This window comes from Hyperoodon ampullatus (genome assembly GCF_949752795.1).
Source record: "Hyperoodon ampullatus genome assembly, chromosome: 2".
NCBI classification, from domain to species: Eukaryota; Metazoa; Chordata; class Mammalia; order Artiodactyla; family Ziphiidae; genus Hyperoodon; species Hyperoodon ampullatus.
The window spans coordinates 36,698,051-36,711,477 of NC_136915.1; the positions used below are offsets into that span (position 1 = coordinate 36,698,051).

The following is a 13,427-nucleotide window of genomic DNA, read 5'->3' on the forward strand; positions in this document are numbered from 1 at the left end:
CAGCAAACAGAGATGAGGGCCTTGACCAGATATGCATTTTTGTAAGCTGAAAGGGGGGCTTGGTTTGTTTGCAGGATGGTCTGGAAGGGATTGACCAGAGGCAGGAAGCCCACCGAAGACATGGGCGCTGATGACATCTTCCTAACACCGCAGTGGTTGGGGTGGAGCCAGGGCAGATTCAAACGTATTGACCAGTGACATACGTGGGATGAGGAAAAGGGAGAATTTGAGGAGGCCTGGCTGGCTTGGGTGGCTGATCATGGTGGTGCTTGTCACGGAGGTGGGGACCTGGAGAAGGAGTGGGATTGGGGAGGATGTGTTCTGGTTGGGCCATCCTCTGTAAGCTCCTTGAAGGCAGAGCCCATGACTGTCTTGTTCATCACCCTGCCTTCTGGCTCAGGGCCCAGTAGGGCCCACTGGGCAGTGCTGCATGATGGCTGGCGAAGAGGGGGAAGAGATGGGTCTGGTCTGGGTGTGGAAGGGAAATGATCATGTATTGGGTATCTGCTGGGGGCCAGGAAGGCTGTGTCACAGGTTGGAAAGGTCAGATGGGGAGGGTGGGTGTGGAGATACCTTTCACCTGGCTATCCTCAGATGATGAGTCTGACCTTCCTGGGAGCCCAGTCTCACCATAAAAGGTGCCTGAAATTGGAGCCCTCTGTCCTCTGGGGAGGCCACTTGCTGGTGGCCTGTTGAAGGGGTAGGGGTGGGGTGTGCTGTACGGCCCAGCTCTGGAGGCAAGACTGACTTGGAGGGGGAGGGGAAGGTGCTGTGAGATCCCGAGGCCTAGGTACAGCTAATATATGTCAAGCCTACCTAGGGTATTGGGGCCCAGGGTACCCAAAGGGACTGAGTTCTGGGGCAGGGACCAGGGCAGCAGACCTTAGGTGACATGGGCAAAGGATCTTGCTGTCTGCATCAGGGTTTCTCAACCTCAGTATTGTTGACATTTTGGGCCAGATAACCCTTTGTTGTAGGGCCTGGCCCGTTATTGTAGGATGTCTAGCAGCATCTCTCGCTTCTTCCTACTGTGCCAGTAGCACCTACTCCCGCATCCCCGTCAGACAATCAAAAATGTCTCCAGACATCGCCTAATGTCCCATAGCAGGGCAAAATCACCCTGGATTGAGAAGCACTGGTCTATACCACTTCTTGCTGCCTTCACTGTGCTGTACAAATCTGGGAAACTGGGGAGGGCCACGCAGGGAAGATTCACAGTGATAGGCCATGGGAGCTGCGTTCTGGTGGGTGAGTAGGTGGCTGAGGCCAGGACAAGGCATTCTTTACAACAGAGAGAACAGTGCCTGCAGAGGCCTAGACGCAGCCACGTTGGTGAACATTAACCCAAGGGAGGCTCCACTCTCCAGAGGAAGGAGGCTGGACGGCGGGTGGCTTAGGGGTTATAGCTGTAGGAAGGTGCCTCTGCTGCTGGCTCCCTTGGTCTTCTGCCCCCAGAGCTAAGCCTCTGCTGGAGCTTGTGCCCCACCCCCAAGACTCTGGGATGCTCTTCCTAAGCTCCTCGTCCTCTTGCAGGGGAGACCGAAGAGCTGAGGGCTGCCAGAGGGTAAGTAAGGTCCCAGCTTCGAGAGGGAGGGAGGGTGGGCAGATCCTGACTGTGCTCACAGACTCTGGCCAACTGGCTGGAGGAGCAAAGGCAGCCTGCTGCCGGGCAGCCTCCTTTCCCGGAGCTGGGGTCACGGCTGAGACTGATTTATTCCCGTCGTAATCTGGTGGTTGGTTTGGTGAGAGTTGGAAACATATTGGTTTTCCCTTCCCAGATGTAACAAGGCCTGTTTCCGCTTCCCCGGCCACTGCTGCAGTGCCACGTGGTGAAGTGTCCGGGACGTGACAAAAGGGTTAGCTGTCCAGTGACAAAAGGGTTAGCTGTCCACCAGTTAGAAGATGAACAGCTCGGGGCTCTGCCTGCTCTCACGCTCCTCTGCCCCAAGTGCTGGCCTCTCCCCTTCGCCGGCCGCTCCTTGGGGCCCTGGATACCCCTCCTTCTGCTGATGCCCATTTTGGGTCCCCAGCCTCCTGAGAGCCAGGGTCCTGGCCTGGGGAGGAAGCAGGGAGGAGGCTGTAGGAACAGGTGGTATTTGGAGACTAATTAATATTTGTGAATAATGACACGTGCCCAAGGGAAACAAATCAATTTGTGTTTGCATATTCATGAGGAGGCCTCGGAATGATCCCAGATGTTCTCCAGCCAGGGAACCAACCCCCGCATGTCTGGCGTCACATGGTCTCTCCTGGAGGGCCCCCCATTGAGGCTGGCAGGGGTGGTAGGGTGGGCCGCATGGCGGTGACATAGCCTCTGTGTAACAGGCCTTTCCGTGACGTTTGTATTTGAATCCTGTGGCTTGGTGTGGGGCCTGCTCCTTCCTTTTCCCTCAGAGCAGTGATTCCCAGGCTCTTCAATTTCACAAATCAGTAGTTTCCAAAAGTACTTGGGGGCCAGACATGGGGTTGGCAAAATTTTTTATCTTGCCAAGTAAGGACATTATAAAAAAAAACAACAACTGGTATCTGCTATCACCATCACTTCCTACAAGAAAGGACATCTTAACACCAAGGACGTAATTTCAGAATAAAGGACAGTTCTTCCCAAGAAAGGGCAGTTGGCAGCTTTACACTGATGTAGCAAAGAAAAGGGGTATATTAAAACCATTCTGAGTGTAGAAAAATGGCATTTGATTATATTGTACAATATCGTTCAGTATGGAATTGTTTTCCTGCCCAAGTGTGTCAGTTGGTAGAACCGATGGTCCGCAGTGCAATTCAGAGACGAGCTGAGTGTGCAAGTGCTCAGGTCGTGTTTTCATCTCAGCTGTTGAGAGCCCAGACTCACCCAGCCGTGGGCGGAAGTGGACGCTCTGCTCTTAACGCTGTTGCACTGAATTCAGAAGGTTCTCATCTACCCCAGCAAGGCTAGCGTCGATCCACCTCCCTGCTCCCCTCCCGCCACCTCCCCACAGGTGACCCTGAGCACTCTGGGATGGGGGCAGGGCCAGCGTCTAGACGGAGACCAGACCCAGGAGCCAGGACTCCTCCTATGCGGGGCCCTGGAGCTGGGAGTGGCCTGCGCCGCCTGACACTGGGGCAGGCTGTGTGCCCAGAGTCTGGGGCGGAGACAGCTTGCTCACACCAGGAGCTGGTGAGGGAGAGGCCCTGGCCCGGACAACTCTGTGGTTGCCTGAGTAGTTCCCTGAGAACGTGTCCCTGTCTGTGTGTCCCCGCGTCTCCCCGTCTCTTTGGGTGTCCTCGTGTCCGTGGACCACTGGGAAGAGCTCTCTGGGAGGGAATGTCATTGTTTTCAACTTCTTCACCTCTGTCTGTCCTACTTTCTGCATCTGAACAGTATCCTAGGCACTCCAGACCCAGATACACAGGAGGACCCTGGGGTCCCCAAGTCACGGCCACTTGTCTTTGTTACAGTGGGGGTGGGGTTACCAGAGGCAAACCCAATTTCTCTGACACCCTTGGGCAGAATCTCATCTAAGAGTGTACCACATGATGTCTGCTCTGGAATTAACACCCCCTTGATGGCTGTACTGGGGACTGACACCCCATGATGTGTATAACAGGGTTATTCCTCTATGATGACGTACCCCTATAACATCCATCGGGCAGCTGCACCCCCATGATGTCTGTCTACACTCACATGATGTCTGGACAGGACTGCTACACGTCCGTGATGCCTTTCCCTGGGAATTGCACTGCCGTGATTACTGTACCAAGGCAGCTACAGGGGATTACGCCTCAGTGATCATTGTCCTGGGAAGTTACACCCCATGGTGATTGTGCTGTGCAGTTGTACCTCCATAATGTCTCTTCTCTGTAGCTTCATCCCCTTTACATCCATACCAGGGAGCTATGTCCCCCATGGTGTGTGTTCCTGAGGGTTATGCCCCCATGATGTCTGCACTGGGAGGAGGGTTCACACCCTCACTGCTTGTACCTGGGAGTGAAACCTCTGTGAATATTGTATTGTTGCACCCTATGATGTCTGTACTAGTCCCCTCTGCCTCTGTCCTTTGGTGTAACACACCACTGATATGTGTACCAGGAGCTGCAGGATGGTTGTATCAAGGAGCCATACCCCCATGACACCCTGGCCGGGCAGTTCACCACCTGATGTCTGCTGGGAAGTTGAATTCTATCGTTGGTCGCACTGCTGCACGACAGTGCCATGATGACCAAGCCCAGACAGACAGGGCCTTAGTGATGCATGTCCTCCATCCCAAGTTGGCCGTATGGGGCATGGTGCTGGGGACTTCCTCTCTCCTGGTCTCGCCACACTGAGCGGAAGCCCAGGCATGGTGTAACTGGGGCTGGATGCCCACCGTGCTGCTTCAGTGTGCTTGCTTTTGCTGCTTAGCCTGTCTCAGACTTTCAGTGAGATCTTGGGACAAGGGACGTCTCCCACCCTTTCCCCTTTGTGTTCAGCCCCTACCTCACTTCACAGTTGTACCTGCTTTGTCCCAGCACCTTTGCTCACCTCCTGCCCTCTGATCTTATGACCTTTGACTGTCCCAGTTGAGACTAGGGTCTAATTTCCAGGGAGGAGCAGAGCCGTCTTTGAGCCCTGCCTCTTCCTGTTCACCAGCCCTGTCACCTCCTTGCAAATATTCTTACCGTTGTGGGTCAGCTGGCACCTGGGTCTGATCCCCACTCTCCCACCAGAATCTGTAGGTAACACTGTGGGGCCCCCAGGTGTGTTCACCGTCACTCACTCCCCTTCTGCGCCCTGTTGTGTCTCCAGAGCATTAAGGAGGGGCTTTGTGCACCAGCCCCTGGCCCAGAGCAAGGTGTAAGCAGAGCTGGTGGGCACTGGCACAGATCCCCAGAAGCCCCCTGAAAGGGAGCCATGGGAGAGAGACCCTTGGGAGCTCGCCACCGGGGCTGGAGAGTGATAGCAGTGTATGTGTACCGTCTGGTGTGGCCATGCTGAGGGCTCCACATTGGTGCTGGGTGGAGTGGGCAGCGGGGGCACACCTGGCTGAGGAGCCCTGTAAGCAAAGGCCTGGGGGCATTCAGGCAATCCCGAATGGTCTTCCCCATGCCCAGGTTCCTGGCTCAGCCCGGATGGCAGTTGTGAGCAAGTGCACCCCACCCCTTGATATGCTCTGGGCCACTGGGGCAAGGGCCGAGGAGGTGTGAGGTCAACTCTTAGGGTCCAGCACCCCCAGTCCTGGTCACTAGGGCCTCCCTGTGGTTTCCTGTGGTGGGAAGGTGCCATGGGAATTGGGTAGGATGAGGGTAACCAGGCGGGGCGGGTGCAACTTGTCCAGAGCACGTCCTGGCGAGCCCAGACGGGTTGTGGCTTTGGCTCCAAGCCTCTGATACCTGGATCTTGCCTGCCACGACCAAGGCTGTGCTCTGAGGCTTGTGCCCAGCATGCGGGCTCTGCTGGGGAGAGGAGGGGCAACAGGAGACCCCAGGGATTCTGGAGTCCCTGGCCTCTGTGGATCGGCTAACTACTCCGTCTCGGTCTTGCTTTGTTTGGTCTCTGTCTCCACCTGTGTGTCTCTGTGTCTCTCGGACCCCGTTTCCCTGTCCCAGTTCCCTTATGGAGGCAAGTTGGAAATTCTAGGTCTGGAACGGAACATCCCTATACATCCTCTGGTCTCAGTAGTCCCTGCCCCCTACTCAAGTTTAGAGAATGACCTGGGGGCCTCTTGTACTCTCTCCCTACAGTGACTGGTGGGTTATCCTTGGAGTCACTAGGGGATCGATGAGGAGCCTGGGTTTTCACAGGGGTCGGAAGGTCTGGGTGGTCATTGCACAGTCCAAGGGTGGGGGGTATCTGTTGAACTAGGCTCTGGGTGGTCAACGATGATGAGTGGTGGTCTTGGTCGTGAGTGGGGGCCAGGAGGTGGCATGTGGGCAATAAGACATTGGTGGGTACCAGCTAATTGACTCTGACCTTCTCTCTGTCACAGGTTGATTGTCCTGGACTGTGGCTGGCTGTGGTGCTGGAGCCCTGGATGGCCCCTGAGCCAGCCTCAGGGAGGACGATGGTGCCCCTAGTGCCCGCGCTCGTGATGCTTGGTTTGGTGGCAGGTGCCCATGGCGACAGTAAGTCTGACCTCTCAAGGCATGGGATCTCCCAGATGGAAAGGTGCATTTCTCCCAGCAGGACTCTGGAAGGGGGGTTGAGGCCAGCCACTAGGAGAGACAGGATGGCTAGATACACCTCCAGACCTTCTGTCCTAGAGAGACCCCACACACACACTTGGAGACCGCCCCCCTCCAAGTAATACTCCAGCCCCGTTCTTCCTTGGAGCATCCTGTGGAATACCCGCATGTCTCTTAAGGTGCTCCAGGGTGGGGCATGTCTGAGTGTGACCCTGTTTATGGGGTGGAGGTGAGACATGTCCAGGATTCGTGTGGTCATTAGTGATGTGCTCAGGCGTGTACTGTGTCCACCACTGTGGACCTGTGCAGAAGGCACAGTGTGGGCCATGTCGGTGTTGGTGTGGGAATGGGGGGCTGCACACAGGAACATGTATGGACATGTGAGTGGGATGCCAGAGGTGTGCACAGGTCCAGGGAACGATGGGAAGGCGAGCCACCATAGCCCTTCCCCTAGGCCAGACCTGTGTGTAGACACTGAGCACTTCCTTCCCCTCCCCACTTCAAGGCAGAGGGGCATCCCCCTCCCCCAGCCCCTCAGCCCTGAGAATGGGGGAAGATTGCACTTGGCCACAGGAAGCTAGGCTCCAGCGCCCCTCTCTGTGTATGGGGGGAGATGGGATTGTCCCCTGCCCAGATCCAACTCCGAACTTTGGTCCCTTTCCTGCCGCCCTTCCCCCTGCCTGGCACTACAAGACTGGCCGCAGCCCGCCCCGTTGCCATGGTTACCATTGCTTGGTTACCGGTGGGAGGCGGGGCACAGGGCAGATTTAGCCAATCTGCACACTGAGGGGGAGGGGCGAGGTCGGAGCCAAGGTCCCTGGGGAACAGAGCTGTTCCCATCCTGTCCGGAGCCCAGAGGTGGCAAAGGGCCAACCTGGGGGTCAGCGCAGGGGTCAGCAGGCCATAGGGTTCCCCCACCCCCCTCTCCCTGTGTCTGGGAGTAGAGCTCTCTTCTTGCCCCAACCAAACCCTTTCTCCTAATGGCTCATTAATTATTCAGGACCAGATCCTGGAGGAGGTGGGACTGGAGCGCCCCGCCCTTTGTCCTCCAGGTTGGGTGGGGCCAGAAGAGCAAGGAGAAGGAGAGAGAATTCCTCCTGGGGCGCGGGGTGAGGGGTAATGGGAGCCTTGAGGTGCGGGTGATGAGAGGGCTGGGCTAGCAGGAACAGGGAGGGGTTAGGGGGTGCAGGTGATCTCCAGCCCGGTTGGGGCTGCTGGGAGAGAGCTTGAGCCTGCAGGGGCAGGCTGGGGTAGAAGTCACTGGGTGGGACTGACAATGGCACGGAGGCGAAGGCTTGTGAGGGCCAGCCCTTGGACACTGAAGTCCTGGCCTTGCTCCCCCACCCTCACTCTGGACGCTCTTAGGGCCTTCAAATGGGAGCTTGAGAGCAGAGGGAGGACCACCCGGCTGGGCTTTGGGAGACAATACGTCTTGGGAGCATAACTGTCTTCCCTCCTACTCAGACCTAACATGCTGGAACCTGTACCCTCACCCTCATCCTCCCAGACCTACCCGTCTTTCTGTGTTCTCTCTCGTGGTAAATGGCTTTCCCACCCACCCAGCCACCCAAGTCAGAAACCTGGGCCTCCTCCCAGCCTCCTCCCTCTCTCATACCCACATCTAATCCATCACCCAGTGCCGCTGTTTCTCCCTTCTGAATATCTTTGGAATGCATCCACCTCTCTCTCTGCTGCCCTCACCCAAGCCATGCTCGGCTCTTGCTGGGGCTTTTGCAGGCAGCAACCTCCTAGTGGCTTCCCTGTCTCCAGTCTCTGTCCTCACCGTCCAGTCTCTGTTCCATGGTAGGAGTCATGTTGCAAAATGAAAGCCTGATCGTGTCGCCCCTAATTTTAAAATCCCTCGCTCTCTTCCCCTGTCACCTTTAGGATCAAGCCTTGGGGTCCAGGCCCTGCATCTTTAAGCCTCTGCCAACCTCATCCTTCACCTGCCCCACCCCACGCCCCCGCCGTGCTGACTTCTCGGTTGCTCCCATGCTCCCAGGCCTCTGTTCCTTCTGCTTCCTCTGATAGGAACCCTCTTCCCCATCCTGTTCACCTGATGAGTTCCCACTCACCTGGAGCCATCACCTCCTCTAGGAGCCTGGGTCATGTGCTGCTCCCCTGGGCACCTGTGACTGCTTCAGGTCTGTCTGTCCCATTGGACTGCGAGTCCTGAGGGGTCAGACCATTGTCCAGTTCAGGGCCTGGAGTGTGGTAGATGAGTGAGTGTAGGGGTGGAGTCAGGCCTGAACCCGTAGTAGGACTCGGGGCAGCGCAGAACAATTTTTAGAGCAGAGGCCAAGAACCTCCATGCTGGTCCCTTAAGGACCAAAGACAAGGGTCTTGAAGGTAGGAACCAGCTGGAGATGCCGAAATAGGTGAGTTGGGCTCTGCTCCCAGGCAGAGAGCCACGGGAGAGGGGCGTGGGCTGGGGACTGTGATGACCTGACCCCAGGAACACTGCACATACGTTTGGATGTGTCCCCCGTGTCATGGCCAGGCTTGGGCTGGGCCTGGGAGACTGCTAGCTGGGGCGAGTAGTCAGCTTGGACAGAGCTGCTGCAAAAGGTAGGGCAGGCGCCCCAGAGAATTGACGACTGGAGCAGTGGAGCGCAGAGCGGACAAATGTGTTTCTATAGGCCTCTTAACGAGACAAATGAATGGGGGCCCTGGCCTCTGAGGGGAGTGCAGGGAAGGGGGGTGGAGAAGCAGCTACCAAGGGTTAGCCCAGAGGCCCCGGCGTCAATGCTGAGTCAGCTCCGATGGGGACCTGGGCACGTGGGGCTCGGCGGCTCCCCCAGCTGGGGCTCGTGGCTTCTCACGAGGGAGGCTCGTGGGGCCAGAGGTGGTCCTGAGCAGGAATAGGTTTCTGCTCATCCGCTGTGTGCATGTCAGGTGCTCGGTGGGAAGAATCCACACAGGCCTGCCTTCGGAGCCCACAGTGTGGGTTACTACAGCGTCCACTGTGCTGGGGTGGTGCTGACACAGAGGTAGTGACCTAAGCATCTTTGGGGGGAGAGGTGTAGGGGGGCTTCCTAGAAAACAGGAGCCCTGAAAGTTAAGTGGGCATTTGCTAATGGGGGCCATTGCCTGATGAGATGAGATTAGGGGGAAGAAGCAGGAATGCGCCTGGGCTTCTCACTGGAGCCCATGGGAGGACCATCATGAGGACCATCTCCCTTTTGTCCCCAGACAGCTTAGCACAGTCCAGTTACTTGGAATCATAGGAGCCCAGAGGAGGATGCCTGATGGCTAGGAGTGTAGGTAGGGGCAGAGGCCTAAGTAGCTGAGGATGTATCTGTCATATCACCGCCCCCACCCAGCCTGGGGAGCTGGAACGTGGCAGGGTGCTGCACGCAGTTCTGCGGTGCCCTCCTCCTGATCCTTGGGGAGGCAGGACCTGGTGGGCCAGCTAGACTCTGCCCTCCATGGAACTTCCGGCAGGTTGCTTTCTCTCTCAGGGCCTGTTTTCCTATTGCACAATGAGGATAATCACTTCTACCTGGAAAGGTTAACTGAGGTCACATGTTCAAGGCACCTGGCACTTAGTATGTGCTCCCTCCATCCTAGGCCATGACCTGGGGCTCCCAGTGTGTCCCCTGGGAAACCAGCGTTGTCTCTGAGCGGGCTTCCCTCCTGGGGATGCCAGGAGTGGTCACAGGAGCCCCCAGCTCATCAGACTGTTCAGGGCCTGGGAAACCCGCCTCCCTCCCCTGCCTCACCACCCCTTGCTGCTGCGTGTATGTGTGCTCTGCAGGGAAGGCACAAAATAGGTGGCACAGTTTGGCTGGACCCTGGGAGGTGTGGGGGGCCCCCTACCCCAACCCCCGCCCAGGCCAGCCCACTTGTTTCCTTTCTTAGGCCACTCCCTCCCACTTTGCGTGGGCTCAGCTACCTGCGCGAGTCCAGGGCATGCCCCTGGGGGCTGCTGCCCAAAGACCTGTGCAGCCCACGACCTCCATGTGCTAGGGGAGGGGAGGTGGACCCACATCCTGGTGGGGCAAAAAGCCCCTCCGGACACGTGGTCTTCAGAAGTTCTGTTCAGACCCTCCCCGAACACTAGCTCTGGGTCTGTACTGGGCGAAGTAGTCAAGTCACCTGATTTTTGCCTGCCTGCCTGGGGACCTGACTGGTCACTGTGGCCCACGGGCTGCGGGACGCAGAGCAGGCTCCCACAGGCTTGAGAGTAGGGTGCACAAGAGGGGCAGGGCACGCACGAAGGCAAGGGGGTGCCCACAGACCTGGGTGGGTGATGTGGCCACAGGGCCTGAGCTGTGTCCTGCATGGTGCTTGGCCTGTGGCAGGTGCTTTTTTTTTTTGAAAGAGTCAAGAAAGCCTGGAGAAGTTAGCAGGAGTGAGTGTGGGGAAGGGAGCGGGGAGACAAATGTCAGCACAGGGTTTGTGCTCCCCAAAAGTCCACCTGGTGAAGAGAGGCGAGGGTTTGGCAGGGCTGCGGGAAGAGAGGTGCCCACCCGTGGGGGTGAGTGGGCTGAGGGAAATGAGGGGCTGGTCTGTTGGAGGGGAGGTCCTGCCCCCTGGGCTGCCCCGGGCCCGCGTGCTGCCAGTCTTGCCAGAACCTGGTGGGTGGGTGGGCTGGGCAGGGCTCTGGCCCCTCTCCAGCCTCCGGGGCGGGTGGTGGGGTCCACCTCCTTGATGGCCCCAGGCCTTGGGCGCCATCCAGCCTCTCCTGTACTCAGGCCTTCCCCTTCCTCTCTCTCCCTCTCCCCCCCACCGCCCCCCCATACCTGGCTGCCTCCCCAGCTTCTGGTTCTTTGTTTGGCGTGGAGGCCCTGCCCCCAGGCACACTCACCCGGCCATTCTGGTTCAGCAGGTTCCAGCCTCTGGTTTCTGCAGCTGACACGTTGAGGCAGGAGTTTCACCCAGGGCTTCTCTCCCCAGCGGGCAGCAGGGGCTCCCCAGTGTGGTGTGTGAGGGGCCGAGGTCTCCATCCTCTGCAGGCCTTCCCTTGTGGTTGGGTCACCTTCACTTGCCCGCCCCACCCCCCTGTACCAGGAATGGGGTCGGGCGCTGGGACCGGGGAGAAGCAAGGCAGGAGTGGTATCTGCCCTACTCAGGGTTATTGTTCTCTGTCGGGAAGCAGCCATGAATTAAATACTCCTCCAAAGTGTGGAGAAAGTAATAACCTCACACGTGTACATAACAAACCATGAGCAGTGCTGTGAGAGGCAGTGGGAGTCTCCAGAGAGCCTAAAACCCAGAACTGAGCTAGTGGAGGTGGGGGCCACAACAGGGGCACCAAGGAAGGTTTTCTGAGGAAATGATGTTTAAATTGAGATCAGAAAGGTGAATAGGAGGTAGTGGGTAAAGAGGTAGTCTAAGAGGTTTGTGGCAGAAGGAACGGCTTATGCAAAGGCCCTGAGGCGCAGGGGGGCATTGCTTATCCAGTGGACGGGAAGCCAGGGCTCTGGGGGGTGTGAAGGGCTGGGGTGAGACCTGGCAGGGCTCCAGGTCTGAACTCCATCATGACGGGAGTTTAAATCTTGGGATTTAAATCTTGGGAGGCCTTTGGAAGGTTTTGATCAGGGAAGAGGCTGCTGCTTCACTCTGGCTGCTGAATAGAGACTAGGGACGCAGCTGGTTAGGTTGGTGGAGTGTCCAGTCGAGAGAGGGTGATGGCAGTGCAGAAGGAGAGCAGGGAGCTGCTGTCTGGAGGTGTGGGGGAGGGGCGTGCAGTGTGCAGGGGGGTGGGCAGGAGACTCTTCCCCACCCCCAAGTTGGGCAGGGGCGTCCTATCTGAGAGGATCTCACTGAGAGGACAGGCTCTGCAGACAACTGCAGGCTGGGAGAGTCCGGAACCTCCTTCAGAGGGCAGTCGAGGCAAACTGAGGCTTCCTGAACCTTTGTGATGTCCCCATACCCCTCGGGCCCCCAGCAGGTTTGTGTGTTTCCCCAGTAAAGCTGCCCTCGCCCCCGCTGGGTATTCCAAGAGCAGTCAGGTAGGTCCCCGCGTCTCCTGCCTCCAGGGGGGCCCTGGGTGCTGTAGGATGTGCTGAGGATTTGGAATCCTGGATCAAACCCTAGCTCTACTCCGGATCAGTCTGCGATTTGTCTGTTGTTTAACCTTCTGAGCCTCCATTTCTGCATCTCTAAAACGGGGGTGATAAGACTACCGATGCTAAGGAGGGTGATGGCTGCCCACGGGCAAGGTCCACCACGTGTCCAGCCTGTGCAAGCAGCCTGCAGACATCATCACATTTCGTGTGCACAGATCCCTGTCACTAGCACCATTGTGCAGATGAGGCTCAGAGATGGTGAGTGACTTTCTTAATAATTACATAAAACCTCCAGAGCCCACTGGACCCTGGGGTGCTGGGTAAGATGGGCCCCTCCCTGCTCCCTGCAAGGCTGAGCCCTCCCAGCTCTCTGTACCTGCAGCTGTCACTCCCGACCCTGGTGGTCCCCCAGACCCTTCCCTCCTCAGAGACTCTGCCCCATCTGCTGTCCCTCTTCTCTCCACTGATCAGCACCTTCTCCCTCTGCTGGCTCCTTCCCATCAGCATTAAATAAATAAATAAATATTATCTTTCACATCTTAGGAAAAAGAGAAACAAGAGTAGGAATTTCGTTGGTGGTCCAGTGGTAAAGAATCCACCTTGCACTGCAGCGGACGCGGGTTCTATCCCTGGTTAGGGAACTAAGATTCCCACATGCCGCGGGGCAGCTACGCCCCTGTGACACAATTACAGAGCTCGCGTGCCCTGGAGCCTGTGCACCACAACTAGTGAGAGAAAACCCGCACGCCACAACCAGACAGAAGCCCCCACACACCACAACGAAGATCCCGCATGCCTCAACAAAGATCCCATGTGCCGCAACTAAGACCCAACATAGCCAAAAATCAATTAAATAAATAATAAATAAATCTTAAAAAAAAAAAAGAAGCAAGAATGTAAAAACCTCCCTTCAACCCATCCTCCAGGTGCCATCTTCTCTTTATCTTCCCCATCACAGCCAATCTTCTTTTTTTTTTTTTTTTGACAGCATTGGATCTTTGTTGCTGTGTGTGGGCTTTCTCTAGTTGCGGGCGGGCAGGGGCTACTCTTCGTTGCTGTGCACAATGGGCTTCTCATTGCAGTGGCTTCTCTTGTTGTGGAGCACAGGCTCTAGGCGCACAGGCTTCTGTAGTTGTGGCACACAGGCTCAGTAATTGTGGTTCGCGGGCTCTTGAGCACAGGCTCAGTAGTTGTGGCGCATGGGCTTAGTTGCTCCGCAGCATGTGGGAACCTTCCCAGACCAGGGATCGAACCCCCGCCATGTCCCCTGCATTG

The 13,427-nt window shown here is 57.1% G+C and overlaps 1 protein-coding gene across 6 annotated transcripts in view; it reads left to right on the plus strand.

Moving 5' to 3' along the window:
- Positions 1 to 5,987: 5,987 nt before the first annotated feature.
- The window catches only part of PTPRF (protein tyrosine phosphatase receptor type F), a gene marked incomplete at its 5' end in the record, with an annotated part of 71,746 nt that continues 64,306 nt past the window's right edge, over positions 5,988 to 13,427 (plus strand). For all 6 annotated transcript variants that reach the window (XM_079698118.1, XM_079698120.1, XM_079698116.1 and 3 more), the window contains one exon: positions 5,988 to 6,078. In XM_079698118.1, the coding sequence (XP_079554244.1) occupies positions 5,988 to 6,078 (91 nt within the window). The remainder of the gene's footprint in view (positions 6,079 to 13,427) is intronic.